Source organism: Cherax quadricarinatus, chromosome 83, assembly GCF_038502225.1.
Source record: "Cherax quadricarinatus isolate ZL_2023a chromosome 83, ASM3850222v1, whole genome shotgun sequence".
Classification (NCBI taxonomy): Eukaryota; Metazoa; Arthropoda; class Malacostraca; order Decapoda; family Parastacidae; genus Cherax; species Cherax quadricarinatus.
The window spans coordinates 13,469,436-13,492,575 of NC_091374.1; the positions used below are offsets into that span (position 1 = coordinate 13,469,436).

A 23,140-nucleotide genomic window follows, 5' to 3' on the forward strand; every position below is an offset into this window, starting at 1 on the left:
CAGCCTATAGCATAGTAGTGTATGTCGAGACGGCATACGTAACATGACCGAGCTGTCAGCATAGTTGCTGAATCCCCTTATATGTGTTGTATAGCATATCATAGTACCATCCATGTGTTTACATAGAAGATCCCTAGGCCTGTGACTGTGTGACGTCACGGGATGCTCCATGAGTGAGCGGGACAGGCTACCTCGGCCTCAGTCGGCGCATAGACATCCAGGCCAGGACACGGCAAGGCTGGGCTCCATCTCCCTTTACCACAGTCTGACAATATAGCGTTACCATCCAACAAGTGTGTCTATCTTCAACCCTCGATATCGCCTTTTAAGAACCCCTACGACAGTAGTCTTATTTTGTTACTTAAGACTTTCAACTCTTTTCCAGCAAGTCTTAGCAACACCACCACACTACACCTCCAACATTATCACCAACACCACACTACACCTCCAACATTATCACCAACACCACACTACACCTCCAACATCACCAACATCACACTACACCTCCAACATCACCAACACCACACTACACCTCCAACAACATCACCAACACCACAATACACCAACAACATCACCAACACCACACTACACCTCCAACAACAACATCACACTACACCTCCAACATCACCAACACCACACTACACCTCCAACAACATCACCAGCACCACACTACACCAAAAACATCACCAACACCACACTACACCTCCAACAACATCACCAACACCACACTACATCAACATCACCAACACCACACTACACTAACAACATCACCAACACCACACTACACCTCCACCAACATCACCAACACCACACTACACCTCCAACAACAACACTAACACCACACTACACCTCCAACATCACCAACACCACACTACACCAACAACATCACCAACACCACACTACGCCTCCAACAACAACACCAACATCACACTACACCTCCAACAACATCACCAACACCACACTACACCAACAACAACACCAACACCACACTACACCTCCAACATCACCAACACCACACTACACCAACACCACACTACACCTCCAACATCACCAACACCACACTACACCAACAACAACATCACCAACATCACACTACACCTCCAACATCAACACCACACTACACCAACAACAACATCACCAACACCACACTACACCAACAACATCACCAACACCACACTACACCAACAACAACATCACCAATACCACACTACACCAACAACATCACCAACACCACACTACACCAACAACAACACCAACACCACACTACACCTCCAACATCACCAACACCACATTACACCAACAACAACATCACCAACACCACACTACACCAACAACAACAAGACCAACACCACACTACTCCAACATCACCAACACCACACTACACCTCCAACAAAAACATCAACACCACACTACACCTCCAACACCACACTACACCTCCAACAACATCGCCAACACCACACTACACCTCCAACAACATCACCAACACCACACTACACCTCCAACAACATCACCAACACCACACTACACCTCCAACAACAACAACATCACACTATACCTCCAACAACAACACCACACTACACCTCCAACAACATCACCAACACCACACTACACTTCCAACAACAACACCAGCACCACACTACACCTCCAACAACAACACCAGCACCACACTACACCTCCAACAACAACACCAACACCACAAGATAAGATAAGATAAGATTTCGTTCGGATTTTTAACCCCGGAGGGTTAGCCACCCAGGATAACCCAAGAAAGTCAGTGCGTCATCGAGGACTGTCTAACTTATTTCCATTGGGGTCCTTAATCTTGTCCCCCAGGATGCGACCCACACCAGTCGACTAACACCCAGGTACCTATTTGCTGCTAGGTGAACAGGACAACAGGTGTAAGGAAACGTGTCGAAATGTTTCCACCCTCCGGGAATCGAACCCGGGCCCTCCGTGTGTGAAGCGGGAGCTTTAGCCACCAGGCCACCGGGCCACCTACAACAACAACACCAACACCACACTACACCTCCAACAACAACACCAACACCACACTACACCTCCAACAACAACACCAGCACCACACTACACCTCCAACAACAACACCAACACCACACTACACCTCCAACAACAACACCAACACCACACTACACCTCCAACAACAACACCAACACCACACTACACCAACAACAGCACCCACAAAATAACCTGCTTGCCACTAGCGTTTACCAAACGAGTGAAGAAGGATGTTTACCTTCAGGTTGGAGGAAGAGAGGGAGACAGGGAGGGAGAAGGAGAGAGGGAGAGAGGGAGGGAATGAACAACGGAGGCAGTGATTGGGGGGGTCCAGAAGACCCCTCACACTATGATCTATTCCAACATAGCTTTTAGTCTAACGACTTCCCTAATAATAGTAATAATAATAATAATAATAATAATAATAATAATAATAATAAACCATACCACGGGCGGGATTTGAACCCGCGGTCAGAGAGTCTCAAAACTCCAGACCGTGGTGTTTGTTTGCAATCGTGTCATTACGATTTCGTGAGTCAATAATAATAATAATAATAATAATAATAATAATAATAATAATAATAATAATATTTTTATCAATCAAGTTTATTCTCTTTAAGGATTACAATGCGGGGTTTACAGATTTTGGATATTGTGTGGTTTACATGTTTTAAAATACTAATTACAGAGGGGCCCACTAGGACACCTAGCATGGCTAGGCATTTCTACAAGTGTATGAACAAGGTTTACAGGCCTAGCTGACATCAATGACATACTGCTATATAGAAAGCCCCTGATTATGCAGGGCATTCGGGCAAATTAGGTCAGTTTTGTCCCAGGATGCGACCCACATCATTCGACTAACACCCAGGTACCCATTTTACTGATAGGAGAACAGTCTCCTACCGGCTTAAGCCAATGACCCAACCTAGTCAGGTCAATTTACATCTGCCTAAAGAAGGAGCACGGCATCAGACCTATTAGCACAAGCTAGTCAGGTCCAACTCACACCCACCCATACCCACTCATGCATTTAACCTATATTTAAAACTACACAACGTTTTAGCTTCTACATCCTAATGTTTTCAGCCGTACCAAGCATCGACCCCCGGACAATACCCGGCTCATCAACGGCTGACAGCTCACGTCAGGAACACACTATTAGCGTGCGGAAAATTTCGGACAATACAGAGCATTTTGGGCATTACCAGCCCTGTTATAATATACTCTCCTTTATCCGTGTTCCTCCCTCCCACACACAAAAATCACTCAGGCCTACCCGGCTGGTAAAACCCTAGGTTCCTGCACATGGGTAGCATGTTTCTTCCTTAGCGAAGGGAGGATCGATCCTTCAGTACTCTCTGCACTGACTGACCCACATGGTCAGCTGGTTGCAGATACTGGAGTGCCACACCCAGGATTCCTCAGCTATTCAAGATACTAGAGTGCCACACCCAGGATTCCTCAGCTGTTCAAGATACTAGAGTGCCACACCCAGGATTCCTCAGCTGTTCAAGATACTAGAGTGCCACACCCAGGATTCCTCAGCTGTTCAAGATACTAGAGTGCCACACCCAGGATTCCTCAGATGGTTCAAGATACTAGAGTGCCACACCCAGGATTCCTCAGATGGTTCAAGATACTAGAGTGCCACACCCAGGATTCCTCAGATAGTTCAAGATACTAGAGTGCCACACCCAGGATTCCTCAGATAGTTCAAGATACTAAAGTGCCACACCCAGGATTCCTCAGATAGTTCAAGATACTAAAGTGCCACGCCCAGGATTCCTCAGATAGTTCAAGATACTAGAGTGTCACACCCAGGATTCCTCAGATGGTTCAAGATACCAGAGTGCCACACCCAGGATTCCTCAGATGGTTCAAGATACTAGAGTGCCACACCCAGGATTCCTCAGAGTTCAAGATACTACAGTGCCACGCCCAGGATTCCTCAGATAGTTCAAGATACTAGAGTGCCACACCCAGGATTCCTCAGCTGTTCAAGATACTAGAGTGCCACACCCAGGATTCCTCAGATGGTTCAAGATACTAGAGTGCCACACCCAGGATTCCTCAGATGGTTCAAGACACTAGAGTGCCACACCCAGGATTCCTCAGATGGTTCAAGACACTAGAGTGCCACACCCAGGATTCCTCAGATGGTTCAAGACACTAGAGTGCCACACCCAGGATTCCTCAGATGGTTCAAGTTACTAGAGTGCCATACCCAGGATTCCTCAGCTGTTCAAGATACTAGAGTGCCACACCCAGGATTCCTCAGATAGTTCAAGATACTAGAGTGCCACAACCAGGATTCCTCAGCTGTTCAAGCTACTAGAGTGCCACACCCAGGATTCCTCAGCTGTTCAAGATACCAGAGTGCCACACCCAGGATTCCTCAGCTGTTCAAGATACTAGAGTGCCACACCCAGGATTCCTCAGCTGTTCAAGATACTAGAGTGCCACACCCAGGATTCCTCAGCTGTTCAAGATACTAGAGTGCCACACCCAGGATTCCTCAGCTGTTCAAGATACTAGAGTGCCACACCCAGGATTCCTCAGCTGTTCAAGATACTAGAGTGCCACACCCAGGATTCCTCAGCTATTCAAGATACTAGAGTGCCACACCCAGGATTCCTCAGCTGTTCAAGATACTAGAGTGCCACACCCAGGATTCCTCAGCTGTTCAAGATACTAGAGTGCCACACCCAGGATTCCTCAGCTGTTCAAGACACTATTCGTATGGTATTAAGTCTCTATGTAATTACTTTTCATCGTGTTAATTGCATCTGCAACACACTATGGCAAAAATGTTGAGACAGAGTTAAGTCAGTTAGGTTAGTTTAGGTAAGGTTCGTCAGGAAACAGGACAAATGTTTCCTGACGCGGGTCTTAGTCAGATGATGACCCGCCTTTGGAGCTTTTGGTCATCTGACCGAGGCCTTCCGCTGGCTTACCGGTCCACCCCTTTAAAAATTATGGTCATTTATAACCATTGTTATATCTGTTAAGTCAGTGATAATGTATTAACAACGTTGATTTTCCTAAACTGACCCATTAAAATCGAATGAAGAAAGCCATTTAAGTAAAACAAGAAAAGAAAGTAAGGAAGACAATATTCTGCCTGTGTTTACCTAATTAGAAATGGTGAGAATTTCCTTGAGAAAAAACAAAGCTGTTCTCTAAGTTTGAAGCCAACCTGAAGAGCTATTCGCGAGTTACTGCCTCCAAAAAATCAACATTATTGTTTATTGACTTAAGCAAGCTGGCACCTACACGAGCTGAAAGTAGATATTTATTATCTTTTACATAAGATGTATCGGCAGTTGAAGACTGAAGATATACCGAATAAGCCTTCGTAAGCTATTTTACATAGAAAAAAGGGCTATACCCATTTGTAAATCTGACAGGCTGAAGTTTTCTCTTTAAATTCCACCTGTGCCCTCGTGTACCTGTTTCCCACCTATTGAACAGCTTATCTCTGTCCACCCTAACAAGTTCTTTAAGTATTATGTATGTCGTTATCGCGTCTTCCCTGTATCCTCTGATGCCATGTTCAGCACGTTTAGTATCTCCCAGCTCACTCCTCCCAGCTCACTCCTCCCAGCTCACTCCTCCTAGCTCTGAGACTAGTCTCGCTACACACTGCAATTTTCTGTCAATTTTCAATAATTATGGCAGACGAAATGCAGTATTACCAATATTTCTGTAAGTGAACTTTTTTTCTGCGTCTCTCTCTTGTACTGTGTGCCAATCATATGCGCGCCTACCTTGCCTTGGCTCTCTCTTTCCAATATACCATCTACTTGGTGCGTTGTGTTGCGAAAGAACATGTGCTGGCTGGTATTGAAATTTCTTTGCAAAAGCCTGGTGCTTCGGAGTAAGGGGGAAGTGACCTAGCTTCGGCTAGGCACCCATACTTTTCTGTAGTCTGGATGTGTGGTTAAAGTACTGTGTGCTCTGATATCGAGTTTGCAGGTTCGAATCCTGCTGTGGACTGAGGTATAATGTTTGTAAATAATTTCGCCCGTTTTCGAATTAAGCATGTGTGTGTGTGTGTGTGTGTGTGTGTGTGTGTGTGTGTGTGTGTGTGTGTGTGTGTGTGTGTGTGTGTGTGTGTGTGTGTGTGTGTGTGTGTAATAACTTAATTTCTCTGAGGTGATAATGTCATTACTCATTACTTGACCTGTTGTCTTAGTTACTGGTTGTCAACGGCTAATATCCACTTACCATTAAGTAAACAGGAGCAACATGGATAGACTCGCTCACTGTCCCCACCCACCAAAGATTGAACCCGGGTCCTATGATGGTCAGTCGAAGGCGCTACCACTGAGCTGCAGGTCACCTTAAACGCTGAGAGTTTAACCCATATTTTAGGAATTAAAGTTGTCTTAATCATTATTGCTCATGTAAATTGTTACCTTGATGACCATCGTGCAGGGGCTCGTGGCTCAAGTGGTAGCGTCTTCGGCACGTAACTGAGAGACCCGGGTTCGATCCTTTTTCACCCAGCAGAAACAGGTAAACTGTTGTGGGTTGCATCTTGGATAACAGCTCTTAGCCTGTTGAGGGAAGATAACAGTTCTTAGTGTGAGCTAGATAGTTCTTAGCCTTTGAGCTGAGGGAAGATAACATAGCCTGATGAGCTGAGGGAAGATAACAGATATGACGGCTTAGCCTGATAAAGCTCTTAGCCTGTAAATGAGCTGAGGGAAGATAACAGTTCTTAGCCTGTAAATGAGCTGAGGGAAGATAACAGCTCTTAGCCTGTAAATGAGCTGAGGGAAGATAACAGCTCTTAGCCTGTAAATGAGCTGAGGGAAGATAACAGCTCTTAGCCTGTAAATGAGCTGAGGGAAGATAACAGCAGCTCTTACACTGTAAATTCAGCTGTGTAAAGAAAAAAAATATTTGCACATGGTGCGGGGTCTCTCAAGGGAGGTTCCATGACGCTGGTGAGGGGCTCTTGATCTAGGGAATTGGATCTGTGCTCCGGTTCCCTGCATTAACCCTGAATGCCTTCCATCCCCCCCCCACATGCGCTATATAATCAGTACGGATTTAGCGCTCCCCCATAATAATAATACAGATGGTGTGAAAGTCTTGGTGTTAAACCAGTAATACCTTCACACAAGACCTGTCTGTAACGTGAACTTCCACTAGGTTCTTTTTCTTTTGTCTCTGCTGGTGTTTATTCAATTGCTCTGCTGTTTGTACTGCTCTCTTGTTTGTATTGATCTGTTGTTTTTATTGATCTGTTGTTTCTATTGTTCTGTTGTTTCTGTTGCTGTGTAGTTAGTATTGTTGCAGTCTTCGTATGGCTCCACTGATCTCTCTCTTTGATCCGCCCCCGGGATTCCTTCCCAGTACGCTTATTTTCCCTGACCTAATTTTCAATTTGCTTGACCTAAAATATTTTTTTTATATAATTTCGCCGGCTACTGTACAAACTGACTGAATGTTGATGGCAATATTTGCTCTGAAACATCTGTGACATCATTTTTCCTTGTGTGTGGAAACACCTGACTCCACCTGGAGACAGCTAGTCACCAACACGCTATTGGTGGTTATGACTTCATCCAATATTAAATCATCCAGTGTGAATTTATGCAATATAAAATCCCCCCAATATATGGTGTGTTGGATGATGGTATTGGGAGCCTCTTGGTACAGTGGAGGAGCTCCTAGCTTGTGTTTCGACTTCTCGCTCTCCAGTCTACCGATTATATAGGGACAATATAGGGAGGTAATATAGGGAAGTACCACTCTGGAAGTCTCCTGGGGGCCATCATCCTCAGAAAAAAGAATAAACTTGATTCAAGGCAAACTTAAGACTCCCTTTGAAGCTGTTTGAAAATTGTTTTCTCCTACAACCCCTATATTTATATATATTTTATTTAAAGCCAAAATATACATACATACATACACACACACACACACACACACACACACACACACACACACACACACACACACACACACACACACACACACACACACACACACACATATATATATATATATATATATATATATATATATATATATATATATATATATATGTATATATATATATATATATATATATATATATATATATATATATATATATATATATATATATAAATATATATATATATATATATATATGTATGTATGCAAAACAACCACTGTGAAAGAATAGAGAAGTTCCAAGCGCTTTCGTGACTACTCACATTATCAAGGAACAGTGAAAGTAAAGCATCAAAGGAAGGTATATAAAGGGGTAGCCCACATCTCATTATCAGATCCCCCAAACAACGCAACACCTGCCGCGAGACAGCAGGCCCACCGGCCGAACTAGACAGGTCCTTCATACAACCCACCAACAAACTATTCTGGGTTGTATGAAGGACCTGTCTAGTTCGGCCGGTGGGCCTGCTGTCTCGCGTCAGGTGTTTCGTTGTTTGCGGGATCTGATAGTGAGGTGTGGGCTACCCCTTTATATACCTTCCTTTGATGCTTTACTTTCATTGTTCCTTGATAATGTGAGTAGTCACGAAAGCGCTTGGAACTTCTCTATTCTTTCACAGTGGTTATTTTGCATATATACATATATATATATATATATATATATATATATATATATATATATATATATATATATATATATATATATATATATATATATATATATATATGTCGTGCCGAATATGTAAAACTGGTCAATTAGCAAGAACTCATTTAAAATTAAGTCCTTTCTAAAATTTTCTCTTATACGTTTAAAGATATATTTTTTTCATTAATGTTGATATAAAAATTTATAATTTTGCACCAAAATGAACTTTGAAAACTTACCTAACCTTATTATTACAAGAACAATTTATTTTAGCCCAACCCAACCGAATATATTTTAGATTTGTTTACAATAATTTAATACTAAACAAACACAGTGAAATATATTTTTTTCGCTAGGTTCAGAAAGATTTTGGCGAAATTATTGCATACACAAATTTTCACTTGTCCTATATGGCAAGATGAGCGTTGCTATTTAAGCCAAGATCGCAAGTTCTGCCTATTCGGCACGACATATATATATATATATATATATATATATATATATATATGATATGGTCAGAAGGGTCATAAAGTTCCAGTAAGAAGAATCATGGAACGTATGTACGCTACTGACTGGGGCCTCATCACACAACAGCGTGTCCAGCAAAATTCGCAGTTAGTGAAAAATGAGTTTATATTTTTTTTTTAAGTATTATCGATCTAGCTGCCTGTTCTGGCAAGCATGAAATGAAAAATTTACCATATCATGAAAAACGAATTCTGCAACCGGTACTGGGGACTTATCCGTCGAGCTTGCAATTGCAAATCCGCATTTATACTAACCCTGTGGTAATATTGGCACAGATGTGGTCTTGCGTCTACAGGAACGCTCGTTCGGCCCTCAGTATTCCTTTATTTATGAAAAATACGTCTAGAGCTTTTTCTGCCAGAATAATAATATATTTCTATGTAACCGCACTGCGGTAATTATCTATGTTTAAGTCTGTGATGTTAACATCGTGATTGAGCTGTGATTCTTGGATTCACAGGCATACTAACGTGCTGTTTCCTCTTCCCAGGAGCTGCTACAACGTGTGTTCTCCCTGTGGGACGTGCAGGGCGACGGTGTCCTTCTGCAGGAGGAGTGGGTCGACCACCTCAAGTGTTCCACCAGGTAATTAGATATATATGGGGTTGTAAGAAAAGTGGATGCTCGGGTATTGGCAAGAGGTGTGGGGTTAAAAGATGAAGAATCTAACACAAAGTGGGAGTTATCACAGTTGCTCTTTGCTGATGACACTGTGCTTTTGGGAGATTCTGAAGAGAAGTTGCAGAGGTTGGTGGGTGAGTTTGGTAGGGTATGTAAAAGAAGAAAATTAACAGTGAATATAGGAAAGATTAAGGTGATGAGGATAAAAAAATGTGACGAAAGATTAGATATCAGATTGGAGGGAGAGAGTTGGAGGAGGTGAATGTATTCACATATTTAGAAATGAACGTGTCAGCAGATGGGTCTATGAATGATGAGGGGAATCACAGAATTGACGAGGGGAAAAAGATGAGTGGTGCACAGAGGGGAATGTATGAGTATATCTACACCAACGCTTTTATATTGGTGTGAAGCATGGGTGGTGAATGTTGCAACAAAGAGAAGGCTGGAGGCAGTGGAGATGTCGTGTCTGAGAACAATGTGTGGTGTAAATATAATGCAGAGAATTCGTAGTTTGGAAATTAAGAGGTGCCGGATTACTAAAACTATTATCCAGAGAGCTGAGGAGGGGTTACTGAGATGGTTTGGACATGTAGAGAGAATGGAACGAAACAGAATGACTTCGAGTGTATAAATGTGTAGTGGATGGAAGGCGGGGTAGAGGTCGGCCTAGGGAAGGTTGGAGGGAGGGGGTAAAGGAGGTTTTATGTGCGAGGGGCTTGGACTTCCACCAAGCATGCGTGAACATGTTAGATAGGAACGAATGGAGATAAATGGTTTTTAGGACTTGACGTGCTGCTGTTGTAGTGTGAGCAAGATAATATTTATGACGGGTTTCAGGGAAACCGGCAGGCCGGACTTGAGTCCTGGAGATGGGAAGTACAGTGTCTGCACTCTGAAGGACGGGTGTTAATGTTGCAGTTTTATAACTGTAGTGTAAGCGCGCCTCTGGCAAGACAGTGATCGAGTGAATGATGGTAAAGTTTTTCTTTTTCGGGCTACCCTGCCTTAGTGGGAAACGGCGGAACTCCGCGTCAACTCTCATTCATAAACTCCAGTGATAGTAAACAAACGCACGTGGGATTTGTTTACAATCACATCGCCTTATCAGCAGATCACGAATCATGACGTGACTTATTTCCGTGTTATCACAATGATCTCCAGCGTGCAGATAATACAATAAACACATGGGAGAGGATATCTGTGGCATTTAAGCTCTTGGGATATACATACTTAGAGCTTTCAAACATACAATATAATGTATTTTTTTTTTCATTTGGTTATCTGTAGCACTATGAATCTTCTATCCACTTATACACTGTTTATGTTGACATGTCAAGAGTGAGGTTACAGTACTTCAGAATTATGCAATATAAATTTTCTTCGTTAGCTACCTAATAAAAACGGACACAAGTGCAAGAGGAGCTTTTTATTGTGACAAACGTTCCACTCTGTTAATGAAGTGATTAAGCTCCACACAGAACGAAACGTTTTTCAACAAAAAAAAATTATTCTTCACCTGCTTTTTTATTTATAGATGTTTAAACTATTGCATTGTGCGTATGTATTGTAGGAAGCATCTCGCATTAATAATAATAATAATAATAATAATAATAATAATAATAATAATAATAATAATAATAATAATAATAATAATAATAATAATAATAATAATATTAATAATAAAAGCAAAAATACCATCAGAAAAGCCAGTCTCTAAACCAGGTCATTCTCTCTGGTAAATGACAGTTCGGTGGGCAGCCAGTTGGGGTACTCGATGCCCTAGAGAAATTACTGCTGCTACCTGTGTTGTTTGGGTCCTCACACTGTGTTGTGTGCTGGCTGGTGGGGAAGGTTTTTGTGTGTTGGACGGTTTCGCCGAAAATCTGCCACAAATATTTTTTTTGGCGATGGGTCAAAGTGAAAAAGGCAGACTGTATTGTTTGTGTCATATGTTGAGAATTGAACAGTTTGTTGCCTTGGAGAGAGATGAGGATAACGGATCGGCAAGAAATTCCACAACGCCCATATCTCTGTTTACATTGTGTCCGAGTGTAAACTGGGAACAGCCGATGCCATCTGGACAGTAAACGGCAAATAATACAATATTTACTTTGAAAAAGTAAATCAAATTAATCCATTGTTGTACTGAGAAAATACAAGTGCGTGAGAGGCAGTGAGGATTACACCTCTTTGCTGAAAGTTAATCCCGTGTGGGTAATTCGATGTTTAGAAGGGTGTAGGTTCGGTCCTCCGTCCGGTGATCACAAGGAGGGAGTCCTTGGATCTGCATGAAAGGCAGGAAGGCTTAGAGGAGATATGTTACGCCAGTGGGTGAAGAAGTTCCTTTATCGCTACTATGGAGAGCCTATCTGGCTTGGGGAGGACTCCTTCTGCGAGTCCTACGATGGGTGAGTTCCTGTGTAGCGTTCTACAATGGGCGAGTTACGATTGTCCTGCGATGGGTAAGTTACTAGTTAGCGTTCTATGAGCTCCTATTTATCATACGATGGGTAGGTACACAACCCGCACTTAGGAGAAAGATGCTTATGACGACATACTGGCCCAGCTCGGACCATTAACAAGTCAAACTCACACACAAAGATGAGGAAGCCAGCATATATAGAAGGGACGGACGGGACAAAGAGATGAAGAAGGAAGTTAGATAGGAAGTGTAGTAATAGTGGTAGAAGTAATGTTGGTAATGGAGTTAGTAGTGCTATACACAAATAACCCGCACATAAGAGAGAAGCTCACGACGACGTTTCGGTCCGACTTGGACCATTGACTTTGTCAATGGTCCAGGTCGGACCGAGGCGTCGTCGTGGGCTTCTCTCTTTCATGTGCGGGTTGTTTGTGTATTGTTCCAGTCACGGTATTGTGCCTTTTTTTTTATTTATTAGTAGTGCTAGTAGTAAGTAGGTGAGTAGTGGTAGACAGCCACGGTAGTCTTTGTTCTTGATGGGTAGGTGCCTGTTTGGACGAGTCAAGCAACAAGCAAGTCTCGAGGATATTTCATCCTACAGTGAATAAATACCTTAAGTTACCCAAACAAGTTCTTCCTTGAGTAAATCTTGCACCTTCCCTTCGCATGTCAATTCTTTGTAAATGAAGAAAAATGCGTAATAACCAAACCCTCTTGGACGCCCAACTTTTGCTGATTGATTCCTAGGTACGGCTAAACCCGTGTTCTTCACGTTAAAATTCCTAACTATATCACTGTCTTGGCTAATGAGGTTTAAAGCTTATCGACTGCACGAGCCATTAGGCTGCACGTAACCTGTTCACCACCAGTCAAGAATTCTGTGTTTGTCTACCAAGAAATGCATAAATATTTTTTTATTATAGAGATTACAATTTTTAAATACTTTTAAGATCGTAGATTACCGATTGTAAATTTCAATGTTATTTTTTTTATTATACAAAACAGAAAAACCATAATTTCTGATAATGTACAAACGATTAGATATAGAATTAGAATAATCTTTCTGGATATTTTAGTGTTATAGATATGGAGAAAAGTTTAACACGATTAATATAATTACTGTTTAAAACTAAGAATTATTACACTATAAATTTGATAGATAATTCCCAGGTAATTTTTCAGAACGTGTAATAATTTTATGATCGTGTTTTTTTTTTTTTGTCTCTGTACCTTTACTGAATGCTGGTGAAGGAATCTTGATCCTAGAAACAGGAGTTTCTCGTCCTCCAGGAATCGAACCTGGCTGCCTCTATTCCTCTACAGGCGCTGTGGCCCTGTTGCTGCCTCTGGTCTTGGCCACTGCTCGCCAGGTCTTGACTGTCATAAACCAGACATCCACCTCGTATTAAATTTCACATTGTGATGGCAGGATGTTTCATGGTGATGTCTCGAGGGGGGGGGGATTATTAATGTTTTCTAAGGTGAATGCCATTGAAGAAAGGGCATTTTTGTTTTCTAGTGATGTAAATGCATTCTAATGAGATGACTGATACTTTCTAGTGATGTGAATGCATTCTGGCGAGGTGTTCGATGTTTTAAAGGACCCCAGTGGAAATAAGTCACTCTGACTTTTTTTGAGTTATCCTAGGTTCTCTACACATATGCTGCTATGTATGATAATCTATGCAACTGTATTTGTGTATACCTGAATAAACTTATTTACTTAAAGATGTGTAAATGCCTTCTTAGGAGTGGGATTAATGTTTTTTTATGATATAATTGACTCCTTCTGTTGACGTGACCACTGATGACTGGGATGTTTTTCAGGGAGGTTGGAGCGAGGGAGTGGGCGGAGCTGCTGGAGGTGTTGGCCTACGTGGTATGTGGAGAGGACCAGGAGGTCACTGAAGACCTCTTTACCACAATCCTTAATTCCAGAGGGGTGAGTACCTCGCCTACAGGGACCCAGGGCCATGTTTCGCAAGTGCTTTGTGGTATGGTGGGCCATTAATGAAACTGCGTTGTACTCCCCAAGAAGAGGTCTGGTGACCTAGGTAGTGTTAGTGCAACCCATTCCAATTTAACGTCGATTTTTGGACGTTGTGTTCCTCTGATTTCTTTATTTTTTAATAAATACTAGTTATTAATTATTAGCCGAGGTATGACCCTTGTGGATTTAGCGCTTAAAACATACGGGTTTAGGAATTTACAATGGTCATAGTGTGTAAAGGTGGGAGGTCATGAAGGTACTTCAAAGTGCCAGGTGAAAAGATTTTTCTGTGGCTTGAGGATTTGAATTTTTTCGAATATGGCAATGTGATTACTAATGTGTGTCTCTGTCTGTCTCTCTCTCTCTGTCTCTCTCTGTCTCTCTGTCTCTCTGTCTCTGTCTCTCTCTGTCTCTCTCTGTCTCTCTCTGTCTCTCTCTGTCTCTCTGTCTCTCTCTGTCTCTGTCTCTCTCTGTCTCTCTCTGTCTCTGTCTCTCTCTGTCTGTGTCTGTCTCTGTCTGTCTCTGTCTCTGTCTGTCTCTGTCTGTCTCTGTCTGTCTCTGTCTCTGTCTGTCTCTGTCTCTGTCTGTCTCTGTCTGTCTCTGTCTGTCTCTGTCTGTCTCTGTCTGTCTCTGTCTGTCTCTGTCTCTGTCTGTCTCTGTCTGTCTCTGTCTGTCTCTGTCTCTGTCTGTCTCTGTCTCTTTCTTTTTCTCTTTCTTTTTCTCTTTCTTTCTCTCTTTCTTTCTCTCTTTCTCTTTCTTTCTTTCTTTTTCTTTTTCTTTCTTTCTCTTTTTCTTTCTCTCTTTCTTTCTTTCTCTCTTTCTCTTTCTTTCCCCCCCCTCCCTATTTCTTCTCTTCCTCTACCCTGTATGTGTGTGTAACCTCTCTCTCTACCCTCTCTCTCCCTTCTCTCTACCCTGGTACCACAGGTGTTGGAGAAGTTATTTCGTCTCATCAACAAGGAGAGTGATGGTCTTGTGAGTCGGCAAGAGATCATGGACTTCCTCGCTAACCTCACTTATGCCCGGTAAGTCATTTCTTCTATCCACACTTGCTCGCCAAATCACACTTTATTGTATTTCCATAAACCCAAGTCCTCCTAACAAGTATCGATGGAAATAAGTTGAAGGTCTCATAGGCACGTATTAGCGCCGTTATTTCATTTCACAACATTTATTGTGTTGTACCATATTAAATTATTTAACCAGTTTGGTAACTGTCGCAATAACGTAGCAGGGCTGCCTGTATTTGCTGGGTCAACCCAGCTGTTCCAGCCTTCGCCAGGCTTGACGGAAGCCAGACTCCCTTCCTCTCCTGAAAGCGCCCAAGATGAATAACTCTTGCTAATTAGTTGAAGTTGACAGTTAAAATGTTGCTATGACACTGTCGTTGTTAGGGTGCAGGAAAGTTTTGATTAGTAGTTCTTTATTTTCCCAGTTACCAGTCAGTCCAATGTATTAATTACCAATAATAATTCAGTAGTCCCAACTTTTTAGTATGAAAGGGCCAGCTTGATAAGCCAGATTTAAAGGAGGGCCGCATTTTATAATTTTTATTTATATTTTGTAATTGATGACACTGTGCAGTGTGGAAACTAAGTGACTTCATAATTTCGTGTGAGGGCATCATCCATTTCCTAGAAAGGCCACATGCGGGCAGCATGTGGCCCCTTCTTTACTCCCTCTTCATTAAGATACATGGCTTCCTCAAATAAAATGCCGGCAATATTAAGACCAGGCTTCCTCGCAGTGTAGACAGTATTGTACTCTCACAAGCAGGATTCCTCACAGGCTTGTTAATTGTTACTAAGAATATATAGTTTCAAAGATAAGTAATGTAGTTTCTCGAGGCAGAGGCTACAACACAGACATGTCTAGTTAGACAGTGTCATGACTGAGATCGGGTCTACTCTAAATTCTTATGAACAGACTTGAGGCAGACACTACTCTTCATCAAGCTAAACTGCTTGTAAAATGGGATGTAAATTGTGTTCTTTTGGTTTTAGTGAAAATAATGTACCGAGCTAAGAACTTGTTATATAGTTTGGTACATATTTCGGCCGCCTAGCACCCAATATTGATTACAAGGTAGCATGCGAGTGTTGGCTGGGTGGCGAAGGTATTCACTGGAATTATGAAATCAGTTATGGAAAGAGAAATTACCATGATCCAGTCTTGAATTATAGGTACTGTATCTCAAAATCATCCATGCCCCCACCTCTGAAATGAGATCCAGACTGTGCAAAGGACGTAATGTAATGTTTTGAACCTGCTTCTATTGTGTAATTCTTGGACTGCGTTCCTGACGGTTTTATACCTATATATCTTACATGATGCTTCTGCATATGTTAACGTGATGTTTGGCCTCCAGTGTGCGAGTCCTCGACTCCTGACGTACTGCTGGGGCTGGTGCGCCGGATATGAGCGTCGACCCTACTGATAATAACACCTGATTTTAATTTCCTTGGCTCGTGTTCTTCCCGACTTTGTATTGAGGACAAGCTGACTACTTTTTTTATGTGCTTATTTTCTCTAGTCGTTCTCTGTTACTTGTAAAACAGAATAGAATCCGGTTTAGATGCTCTAGAATTCCACCTGTAAAAAAATTTGTTGGTCGAAAAGGTGTGGACAAATAAATTTGTGGACGAAGTAGTTTGTTGAAGTCAGACTTAAAAATGGATTATATTTATTGTAAAAAAAAAGTGCATGTAGCCAGTATTTAAATTATTTTTCCCGCAAATTGTCATTTTGTCCGTGAAAGTGGTTTTTCCCTTTTCAATTTCACATTTCCATAGTGCCCTTGCTGCTCTGATCATAATCCTATAGACGTAATTAATAATATACTTTCGTTCTCATTACCTTTGCACTACATGGTGCTGCTGACTTCCTAAAGGTCACGAACGCATTAAATCTTACTTCTCGTCCCTTTCTTAAACAAAAATCCGAAGCCGCCACTATCCCAAAATCCCTTCCTCCAGCTGTGCGTGGACTGAGTGACCTTTCCTACTGCCCTACTGATTCACTTGAAACCTTTCTCACAACTTGTGGTTACTACTGACGCACAACTATGAACTCTTCCCTTTCCGCAGTTCCCGGATGGAGTTCATCTAAATCCTCCTCGCTCTACGAGTTGTCCACTAAGATTAATCCATTTTTTACAGTCCACGGACGGGGTTCACTCGGGAGAACCTAGAATGGCTCGAACAGCTCTTCCGCCAGGCTCTTGGACACAAACAGGAGCTCTCCTTCGATGACTTCAAGAAGATCGTCCACTCTCGCAACGTGAGTACCAACGGGTGGCGGGGAAAGACCATGACCTACGAGTCTAATCTTTCCGTCTCAAGCTTTACTTTAGTTTCGTCAATCGTGTTTTATCATTCCATAAACCTATCTTTCTGCATTTCGTGCTTTAAAATTTATACTCTCGTTCAGTCGTTCTTCGCTGAGCGAGTCTTCCAGATCTTCGATCGAGACAACAGCGGCACGGTGTCGCTCTCAGAGTTCATCGATGCCATGCACCAGTTCGCAGGGAAGTCACCGAACGACAAGATAAAGTTTCTCTTCAGGGTCTACGATCTAGATGGTAAGAGAGAGAAGATTCAGTCCTCAGAGACGAATTTAGTTTACTATTAGTTATGATAAATTAGACACGTGTGCAACTCTTGGGTATCTTTATTGAGGAAACGTTTCGCCACACAGTGGCTTCATCAGTCCATACAAAGGAGAATCGTGAAGAAAAGGAGGAGAATGATGTAATCAGTCCCTCAACCTTGAGTCGATGTGGTCAGTCCATCAATCTTGAATAGAATACGGCATATGTTTGGAGAAGTAGCTTATGAACCGTAGGCAGGAGAGGTGCAGCAGTCGTAGGTGGTGTCACATTTTTCCAATGTAGAAGTAGGTCGTGCCCAAGGGTTAGGCAAGCGAAGAATTCCTAAGTATTAAGATCCCAAGAAGTTGCAGTGTCTGACAATAAAGATACCCAAGAGTTGCACATGTGTCTAATTTATCAACGTGTCGGTTCTCTGAACTATTCATCTACAACTATTAGTTATGTTTAGTTATGATCGACTGCAAAGGGGTCATTAGGACCAGTCTTAACTAGTTACTAGTAAATGAGGAAACGTTGTCTACTGGAATAGAGTAAACTATGTGTATTGATACACGCCTCTCACTGCTGATACCCAGTACGGTTACTATTTACATCCTAGGAAACCTAGAGGAAGAGCAGATCTTGGTAAAAAAATATATTTATCATTTGGAACTGGCTAAAGCTGAAATTGATCTGAACTTGCCCAAGGTTATCATTGGCACCACTGTGGTCACGGTGGTGCCTATGCTAACCTTCCTGTGGTGTATAAATATACCTGGTTGGATGAATCTTGTTGTAGCCAGCTGGCCCATTGGATAACTCGTCGGTCTGGAGTTTTACGACTCTGACCGAGGGTTCTATCCCCTCCCGTATACCTATACCATGGTATGGTTTAACTAGTCTTAGAGAACTCGTTTACTTTTCCTAGTTGAAAATTTGCAAATTATAGTGATATTTAGATGGACGCCTTGAAGGAGGAAGGGTTCTTCATCCAAGAAACTGATTGCCTCCCATTCTCAAGGTGCTGTATCGTATAGCATCTTGGGAATGGGATGATGCTTTCCTATGAATGTGAAACATAGCAACAGTAAATTCACGAAAGTTTTGGTCCACCAGTAACTCTTTTACTTTTCAGGTGACGGACTGATCCAGCAGAGTGAACTGCAGAAGGTGATGAAGGCGTGTATGGAGGAGAATGGTATGAAATTCAGCGACGAGCAAATAGAGGACCTGACGCTGGCCATGTTTGAGGACGCTGACACCCAAAACACTGGAGCCATCACCTACGAGTCCCTGAAGGCTCAGCTGGAGAAGCACGATGGTCTCCTTGAGAACCTCTCTATCAGGTAGGTCCTGCTGCTACTGCGGCTAGTTATACCAGTGTTGGTACTGTAGTTAATCTTGGCAAGTTTCTTACCGTGTGTGAATTTTTACAACTTGCAAATAGTGCATTTATTTACTGTAATGGTCATATTTTACTTGTCGGGTTCTTTTAAATTCGGTAATGTTAGTGTCTGAGCATCAATCTGTGAATAACTAGCCCTTCACAACACTTTGAATCCTTCAACCCCTCACCCCCTCTATCCCGTCCTTTCTTATCTAACACAAATAGTGGGTTGGTAGTGTCCTCAGCTCGTTCACTGAGGATCTATCCCCAGCACGAGTGAAACGTTGGGCATGTTTTACACTTGTTCCTTTGTTCACCTAGTAGAAAGTACCTGGGTGTTAGCCGATTGTTGCGGGGTCGCATCCTGGGGAAGAGGATTAAAGGACCCCGATGACTGAATTCACTGGTTTATCCTGAGATACCGACTCACCTGGAGTTTACCTGGAGAGAGTTCCGGGGGTCAACGCCCCCGCGGCCCGGTCTGTGACCAGGCCTCCTTAGGTCAGTGTCCCAGGATGCGACCCACACCAGTCGACTAACACCCAAGTACCCATTTTTACTGATGGGGAACATAGACAACAGGTGGAAAGAAACACGTCCAATGTTTCTACTCTGGCTGGGAATCGAACCCAGGCCCTCACCGTGTGAAGCGAGAGCGTTAACCACCAGGCCACCAGAGCCGGATAAAAAATCTGAACAAAATCTTAAATTGAACATTAAAATGGTATAAAATACCGACAGATTGTTAGGAAAGACACATATGCAACAGTTAGGTATCTTTATTTCGAAACGTTTCGCCTACACAGTAGGTTTCTTCAGTCGAGTACAGAAAAGTTGATAGAAGCAGAAGAGACTTGAAGACGATGTAATCAGTCCATCACCCTTAAAGTTTTGAGGTGGTCAGTCCCTCAGTCTGGAGAAGAGCATTGTTCCAAAGTTTGAAACAATTATTGTTTCAAACTTTGGAACAATGCTCTTCTCCAGACTGAGGGACTGACCACCTCAAAACTTTAAGGGTGATGGACTGATTACATCGTCTTCAAGTCTCTTCTGCTTCTATCAACTTTTCTGTACTCGACTGAAGAAGCCTACTGTGTAGGCGAAACGTTTCGAAATAAAGATACCTAACTGTTGCATATGTGTCTTTCCTAACAAAATCTTAAATTATAAATCCACCAGCCTCATCCTCTCCCACCTTCCCTTCTCTTGCCTTGTCCTCCTTCCCTCACTTCCTTGCTCTACCTCCTTATCATTCACGCATCCCTACACTCATACATGCCTCCTCACCCTCCCTTACTCAGCATCGACCGGTGGCTGGTACCTCCGGATCTAGGTACCAAGAGGGAGACCTTCCTGGAGAAGGTGTCCAAGCTGAGGCCCTACCAAATGTCGTTGCCCTACGTCAAGAACAACTACGTCTACATCATCTTCCTGCTGCTCTACATCGGTGTCAACTTAGGTCTCTTCATCTCCCGTGCCATAGAGTACAAGGCGCACAACGGCCTCACCATAGTGGCCCGGGCCTGTGGTAAGCCAGTCTTCCAACTGAATTATTTCATTGCCTATTTTTTGGTGATGCTCAATGTCAATTTATTTTCTTAGTTTCATGTTAGGTTGAGTCAATTACATAAATGTATAGGAATGTAATTTTACACACCAACTTTTATGCCTATAACTGTAAAAATCAGTTTACCAACTTTCTTAACAAATCAAAATTTTATTCTGAAAGTTCTTACTCTCTTAAACTTATTAAAAATTCAAATGAGAGTACTTTTGACCTCCAAGTCGAAAAGTTTAAAATCTTAAAAGTAAAAACGTTGTAAGGGGGGAAAAAAATCGCAAAAGCAAATATGAGATTTGCGATAGCAACAGACAGCTTCACTATCCCCCCCCCATCATCAGTTCTCTGGAAGGTGGTAATGCTGTCTCCCCACACTGTCATTTTCCATCCCCAACGAGACTAAGGCTGCTATTTTGTGTGTGCTATATAGCAGACTTGTCATCAGTGACTTCACTGATCACATAGATGTGTGTTTGGGAAGTCACGGGACCGGTAAGCCAGCGGAAGGCCTCTGTCAGATGACCAAAAGCTCCAACTGCGGGTCATACGACAATGACCCGCATCAGGAAACACCTGTCCTGTTTCCTGACAAACCTACCTAACTGGCCCAGTGAACCACCCAGAAATGCAACAAGGTATACAGAGCTTGGTAGGACGTGAATGCTCGGCCTTCCTCCTTCAACACAGAGATAGTCACTCTGACACCTGTTCTTTGTAGGATGAAGGTAAATCACACAAACTCACTCATAGCTACCTGCTTTGCAGGTGTATTGCGGCATGCAGACGACTGTAAAGCAAACTTTGTTTACTAATGACTTCGGTCTTTTCACTTAAGTCGTGAATGTTATGGTTACTGAGGTCCCTGTAGGGACTGGAGTTTACCTGGGGGAACTTTTTTTTTTTAATCTTTTTGTCGTGATTTAATTTTTAACCGATGCCTGTTAATTATTTTAACATGTACGTATGTGTGTTGCGTGTTCTTATATAGGATTTCCTTGATAATTTTCCACACTGAGGTACCCAGGAACCGGCCTCCCTCCCCTCCCTATCATTTTTTGCACCTATCTTCCTCTCGCAGCATCATCTTCCTCTCCACATGATATACCCGAAATATATTTAGGGAGTTCCTTTACCTCTCAACACGGATCGAGGCCAGACTTGACTACCTGATCAACCAGGCTGTTGCTGCTAGTGGCCCGACGATCAGGCACTTGTAGCCGTTAGTGGTCCGGATTTCTTTCAAAAAGAAGTCCAGTAGTATTTCTTACCTCTTCCTCTGTCCCCAGGTTAGTGCCTGTACTTCCCCTGCCCTCAGGTTAGTGCCTGTACTTCCCCTGTCCCCAGGTTAGTGCCTGTACTTCCCCTATCCCCAGGTTAGTGCCTGTACTTCCCCTGTCCCCAGGTTAGTGCCTGTACTTCCCCTGTCCCCAGGTTAGTGCCTGTACTTCCCCTGTCCCCAGGTTAGTGCCTGTACTTCCCCTGTCCCCAGGTTAGTGCCTGTACTTCCCCTGTCCCCAGGTTAGTGCCTGTACTTCCCCTGTCCCCAGGTTAGTGCCTGTACTTCCCCTGTCCCCAGGTTAGTGCCTGTACTTCCCCTGTCCCCAGGTTAGTGCCTGTACTTCCCCTGTCCCCAGGTTAGTGCCTGTACTTCCCGTCCCCAGGTTAGTGCCTGTACTTCCCCTGTCCCCAGGTTAGTGCCTGTACTTCCCCTGTCCCCAGGTTAGTGCCTGTACTTCCCCTGTCCCCAGGTTAGTGCCTGTACTTCCCCTGTCCCCAGGTTAGTGCCTGTACTTCCCCTGTCCCCAGGTTAGTGCCTGCACTTCTCCTGTCCCCAGGTTAGTGCCTGCACTTCTCCTGTCCCCAGGTTAGTGCCTGCACTTCTCCTGTCCCCAGGTTAGTGCCTGCACTTCTCCTGTCCCCAGGTTAGTGCCTGCACTTCCCCTGTCCCCAGGTTAGTGCCTGCACTTCCCCTGTCCCCAGGTTAGTGCCTGCACTTCCCCTGTCCCCAGGTTAGTGCCTGCACTTCCCCTGTCCCCAGGTTAGTGCCTGCACTTCCCCTGTCCCCAGGTTAGTGCCTGCACTTCCCCTGTCCCCAGGTTAGTGCCTGCACTTCCCCTGTCCCCAGGTTAGTGCCTGCACTTCCCCTGTCCCCAGGTTAGTGCCTGCACTTCCCCTGTCCCCAGGTTAGTGCCTGCACTTCCCCTGTCCCCAGGTTAGTGCCTGCACTTGCCCTGTCCCCAGGTTAGTGCCTGCACTTCTCCTGTCCCCAGGTTAGTGCCTGCACTTCCCCTGTCCCCAGGTTAGTGCCTGCACTTCCCCTGTCCCCAGGTTAGTGCCTGCACTTCCCCTGTCCCCAGGTTAGTGCCTGCACTTGCCCTGTCCCCAGGTTAGTGCCTGCACTTGCCCTGTCCCCAGGTTAGTGCCT

The 23,140-nt window shown here is 43.4% G+C and overlaps 1 protein-coding gene across 2 annotated transcripts in view; it reads left to right on the forward strand.

The window, feature by feature from the left end:
- The window catches only part of Nox (NADPH oxidase), a 66,256-nt gene that overhangs the window by 20,279 nt on the left and 22,837 nt on the right, over positions 1-23,140 (forward strand). Inside the window, exons 3-9 of one of the 2 annotated variants that reach the window (XM_053796117.2) lie at positions 9,633-9,727; positions 14,016-14,130; positions 15,106-15,203; positions 17,337-17,457; positions 17,608-17,758; positions 18,903-19,113; positions 20,456-20,682. In XM_053796117.2, the coding sequence (XP_053652092.1) occupies positions 9,633-9,727; positions 14,016-14,130; positions 15,106-15,203; positions 17,337-17,457; positions 17,608-17,758; positions 18,903-19,113; positions 20,456-20,682 (1,018 nt within the window). Of the gene's footprint in view, positions 1-9,632; positions 9,728-11,568; positions 12,175-14,015; positions 14,131-15,105; positions 15,204-17,336; positions 17,458-17,607; positions 17,759-18,902; positions 19,114-20,455; positions 20,683-23,140 lie in introns of those variants that run through there. The other variant, XM_053796119.2, reaches the window with a different exon arrangement.